The 5,067-nt window shown below is 66.4% G+C and overlaps 1 protein-coding gene across 1 annotated transcript in view; it reads left to right on the forward strand.

Moving 5' to 3' along the window:
- The first annotated feature begins 73 nt into the window (after positions 1 to 73).
- Positions 74 to 5,067, forward strand: part of LOC106899229 (chymotrypsin-like elastase family member 3B) — a 14,276-nt gene continuing 9,282 nt past the window's right edge. The window contains exons 1-4 of the mRNA XM_014960969.1: positions 74 to 204; positions 288 to 424; positions 1,349 to 1,494; positions 1,593 to 1,745. Of these exons, the coding sequence (XP_014816455.1) occupies positions 110 to 204; positions 288 to 424; positions 1,349 to 1,494; positions 1,593 to 1,745 (531 nt within the window). The 5' untranslated portion in view covers positions 74 to 109. The remainder of the gene's footprint in view (positions 205 to 287; positions 425 to 1,348; positions 1,495 to 1,592; positions 1,746 to 5,067) is intronic.

The following is a 5,067-nucleotide window of genomic DNA, read 5'->3' on the forward strand; positions in this document are numbered from 1 at the left end:
CAGGGAGGGGTGCAGGAGGTCTGCGCTGTCCCCAATGTCCCCTGATGTCCCCCTGATGTCCCCGGGCAGCTCCACACGGACCTACCAGGTGGTGCTGGGCGAGTTCGACATGGGCTCTGAGGAGGGTCCTGAGCAGCGCATCCCCGTGGCCTCCAGCGACATCTTCGTCCACCCCAAATGGATGAGCTCCTGCGCGGCCTGCGGGTGAGCGGGGTCCCTGGGGGGAGGTTGGGGACGTTGTCCCCACCAGCCCCCTCCCCCCCGTGACACGTGTCCCTGCGTGACAGCAACGACATCGCCCTGATGAAGCTGCAGCGCCCGGCCGTGCTCAACACCCAGGTGCAGGAGGGACGGCTGCCACCCCCGGACACCGTCCTGCCCGATGGGTACCCCTGCTACCTGAGCGGCTGGGGACGGCTCTCCAGTGCGTCCAGGGGGGGACACGGGGGCAGGGAGGGAGGGAGGGATGGGGAGATGGATGGGGAGATGGTTGGAGGGATGGATGGGGAGATAAATGGGGAGATGGCTGGAGGGATGGATGGGGAGATGGTTGGGGAGAAGGGAGATGGATAGGGAGAGGGGACACGGTTGGGGAGATGGTTGGAGGGATGGATGGGGAGATTGTTGGGGAGATGGGGAGATGGATGGGGGGATGGTTGGAGGGATGGAGGGAGAGATGGATGGGGGATGGATGGATGGAAGGAGGGAAGGAAGGAAGGTTGGAGGAGAGAATGGAGAAATGAATGGGTGGTGGGATGGAAGGAAGGAGGATGGTTGGGAGATGGTTGGAGAGATGGGGACATGGTTGGGGAGATGGTTGGAGGGATGGGGAGATGGTTGGGGAGGTGGTTGAGGAGATGGGGAGATGGATGGGGAGATGGGGATGGGGAGATGGTTGGGGAGAGGGGACATGGATGGGGAGATGGTTGGAGGGATGGGGAGATGGTTGGAGGGATGGGGAGATGGATGGGGAGATGGTTGGAGGGATGGATGGGGAGATGGTTGGGGAGATGGGGAGACAGATGGGGAGACGGTTGGGGAGATGGGGAGATGGATGGGGGGATGGTTGGAGGGATGGAGGGAGAGATGGATGGGGGATGGATGGATGGAAGGAGGGAAGGAAGGAAGGTTGGAGGAGAGAATGGAGGGATGAATGGGTGGTGGGATGGAAGGAAGGATGGAGGGCTGGAGGGCTTGAAGGATGTGGGAACGAAGGGATGGATGGATGGATGGATGGATGGATGGATGGATGGATGGATGGATGGATGGATGGATGGACAGCTGGCTGGCCATGGATGGTGAGGGCAGGCATGGCCCCCCCCCGGCTCCCCTAACACCCGTTTGGCAGCGGGGGGGCCGCTGCCGGAGCGTCTGCAGCAGGCGCTGATGCCCGTGGTGTCCTTTGAGCGCTGCACCCAGCCCGACTGGTGGGGCAGCCTCTCCATCCGCCGCACCATGATCTGCGCCGGCGGCGCCGAGAAGGCCGGCTGCAACGTGAGTGCCACGGCCCAGCGGGGCCACCCGGGGACGGGGGGGACACACCGGGACCCCCGCCCCGGCGCTGACCCCCCCCACCCCATCCCGTACCCCAGGGCGACTCGGGGGGTCCCCTGAACTGCCAGACGGCCGACGGGACCTGGGAGGTGCACGGCATCGCCAGCTTCGTCTCGGGGCTGGGCTGCAACGCGCCCCGGAAACCCACCGTCTTCACCCGCGTCTCCGCCTTCGAGGACTGGATTGCAGAGGTGGGGGCGGGGGTGATGGGGTGCCAGGGCAACGGGGTGCCAAGGTGTCAGGACAATGGGGTGTCAGGGTGCCAGGGTGCTGGGGTATCAGGGGGACCTGGTTTCAGGGTGCCTGGCATGCCAAGACAGCAGGGTACTGGGTGCCAGGGTGCCGGGGTGCCAGGGTGTCGGGGTGCCAGGGTGTCAGAGTGCTGGGGTGTCAGGGTGCCAGGGTGTCGGGGTGTCAGGGGGACCTGGTTTCAGGGTGCCTGGCATGCCAAGACAGCCAGGTACTGGGTGCCATGGTGCCAGAGTGCTGGGGTGCCAGGGTGTTGGGGTGCCCAGGGTGCCAGGGAACTGGGGTGCTAGGGTGTCGGGGTGCCAGGGTGTTGGGGGGCCCAGGGTGCCAGGGGGCGGGGGTGCCAGGGTGCCAGGGTGCTGGGGTGCCAGGGTGTCAGGGTGCCAGGGTGCTGGGGTGCCAGGGTGTCAGGGTGCCAGGGTGCTGGGGTGCCAGGGTGTCAGGGTGCCAGGGTGCTGGGGTGCCAGGGTGTCAGGGTGCCAGGGTGCTGGGGTGCCAGGGTGTCAGGGTGCCAGGGTGCTGGGGTGCCAGGGTGTCAGGGTGCCAGGGTGCTGGGGTGCCAGGGTGTCAGGGTGCCAGGGTGCTGGGGTGCCAGGGTGTCAGGGTGCCAGGGTGCTGGGGTGCCAGGGTGTCAGGGTGCCAGGGTGCTGGGGTGCCAGGGTGTCAGGGTGCCAGGGTGCTGGGGTGCCAGGGTGTCAGGGTGCCAGGGTGCTGGGGTGCCAGGGTGTCAGGGTGCCAGGGTGCTGGGGTGCCAGGGTGTCAGGGTGCCAGGGTGCTGGGGTGTCAGGGGGACCTGGTTTCAGGGTGCCTGGCATGCCAAGACAGCAGGGTACTGGGTGCCATGGTGCTGGGATGCCAGGGTGCTGGGGTGCCAGGGTGTCGGGGTGCCCAGGGTGCCAGGGAACAGGGGTGCCAGGGTGCCAGGGTGCTGGGGTGTCAGGGTGCCAGGGTGCTGGGGTGTCAGGGGGACCTGGTTTCAGGGTGCCTGACGTGTCAAGACAGCAGGGTACTGGGTGCCAGGGTGCTGGGGTGCCAGGGTGTTGGGGTGCCAGGGAACTGGGGTGTCAGGGTACCAGGGAACTGGGGTGCTAGGGTGTTGGGGTGCCAGGGTGTTGGGGTGCCAGGTTGCCAGGCTGCTGGGGTATCAGGGGGACATGGTTTCAGGGTGCCTGGCATGCCAAGACAGCAGGGTACTGGGTGCCAGGGAACTGGGGTGCCAGGGTGTCAGGGTGCCAGGGTGCGGGGGTGCCAGGGCGTCAGGGGGCCCAGGGGGCCAGGGAACTGGGGTGAGAGTGCTGGGGTGTCAGGGTGCCAGGGTGTTGGGGTGTCAGGGAGACATGGTTTCAGGGTGCCTGGCATGCCAAGACAGCAGGGTACTGGGTGCCAGGGTGCTGGGGTGCCAGGGTGTTAGGGTGCCAGGGAACTGGGGTGTCAGGGTCCCAGGGAACTGGGGTGCTAGGGTGTTGGGGTGCCAGGGTGTTGGGGTGCCAGGTTGCCAGGCTGCTGGGGTATCAGGGGGACATGGTTTCAGGGTGCCTGGCATGCCAAGACAGCAGGGTACTGGGTGCCAGGGAACTGGGGTGTCAGGGTACCAGGGAACTGGGGTGCTAGGGTGTTGGGGTGCCAGGGTGTTGGGGTGCCAGGTTGCCAGGCTGCTGGGGTATCAGGGGGACATGGTTTCAGGGTGCCTGGCATGCCAAGACAGCAGGGTACTGGGTGCCATGGTGCCAGAGTGCCAGGGTGCTGGGGTGCCAGGGTGTCGGGGTGCCCAGGGTGCCAGGGTGTTGGGGTGCCAGGGTGCTGGGGTGCCAGGGTGTTGGGGTGCCAAGGTGTCAGGGCGATGGGGTGTCAGGGGGACCTGGTTTCAGGGTGCCTGGCATGCCAAGACAGCAGGGTACTGAGTGCCAGGGTGCTGGGATTCCAGGGTGCTGGGGTGGCAGGGTGTCGGGGTGTCATGATGCCAGGGTGTTGGGGTACCAGGGTAGTGCCAGGGTGCTGGGATTCCAGGGTGCTGGGGTGGCAGGGTGTCGGGGTGTCATGATGCCAGGGTGTTGGGGTACCAGGGTGCTGGGGTGCCAGGGTGTTGGGATGCCACGATGCCAGGGTGTTGGGGTACCAAGGTGCTGGGGTGCCAGGGTACAGGATGTTGGGGTGTCAGGGTGTTGGGGTCCATGATGCCAGGGTGTTGGGGTACCAGGGTACAGGGTGTTGGGGTACCAGGGTGCTGGGGTGGCAGGGTGTTGTGGTGCCATGATGCCAGGGTGTTGGGGTACCAGGTTACAGGGTGTTGGGGTGCCACGATGCCAGGGCACTGGGGTACCGGGGTGCTGGGTGCCGTGGGGGTGCTGCCCCCCACCCTGAGCAACTTCTCCCCCCCCAGATCATGAGCCAGAACTGAGCGTTGGTGACGGCGACCTCCCCGTGTGGCATCGGGCAAATAAACCCACAGCTCTGGCACGGCGCGTGTCCCTGTGCTGCAGAGGGGCGGGGGGTGGCACTGGGCGAGCGGGCACGGGGGTGCCCAGATACCAAGGGGATGGGCACCCAAAGACAGCCAGGGGACGAGCACCCTGAGGTGCCCTGAAGCCACGGGGATGGGCACTGTGGGGCACCGTGGTGCCGCGGGGATAGGCACCCCGAGATGCCTTGATGGTGCAGGGATGGGGCCCCCTTGGGTGCCAGGATGCCATGGAGAGGGCCCCCTCAAGGCACCTGGATGCCACCTGGCCCCTCCAAAGTGCCCTGATGCCACAGGGATGGCCACTCAGCATCCTGTCCCAAGGGGGATGGGCACCCTGGGGTGCCCTGAGGTCATGGGGATGGTCGCCCCCTCAACGTGCCCTGATGGGTGATGGCCACCCAGTGTTGTCCTGTCACCACAGGAACAGGGTCCCCTTGGGTGCCAGGATGCCACGGGGAGGGTCCCCTCAAGGCACCTGGATGCCACCTGGCCCCTCCAAAGTGCCCTGATGCCACAGGGATGGCCACTCAGTGTCCTGCTGCAAGGGAGATGGGCCCCCTGAGGTCATGGGGATGGTCACCCCCTCAATGTGCCTGGATGCCATAGTGATGGCCACCCAGTGATGTCCTGTCACCACAGGAACAGGGCCCCCTTGGGTGCCAGGATGCCATGGTGATGGCCCCCTCAAGGCACCTGGATGCCACCTGGCCCCTCCAAAGTGCCCTGATGCCACAGGGATGGCCACTCAACGTCTTGTCCCAACGGGGATGGGCCCCCTGAGGTGCCCTGAGGTGCCCTGAGGT

Source organism: Calidris pugnax, unplaced genomic scaffold, assembly GCF_001431845.1.
Source record: "Calidris pugnax isolate Ruff unplaced genomic scaffold, ASM143184v1 scaffold580, whole genome shotgun sequence".
NCBI classification, from domain to species: Eukaryota; Metazoa; Chordata; class Aves; order Charadriiformes; family Scolopacidae; genus Calidris; species Calidris pugnax.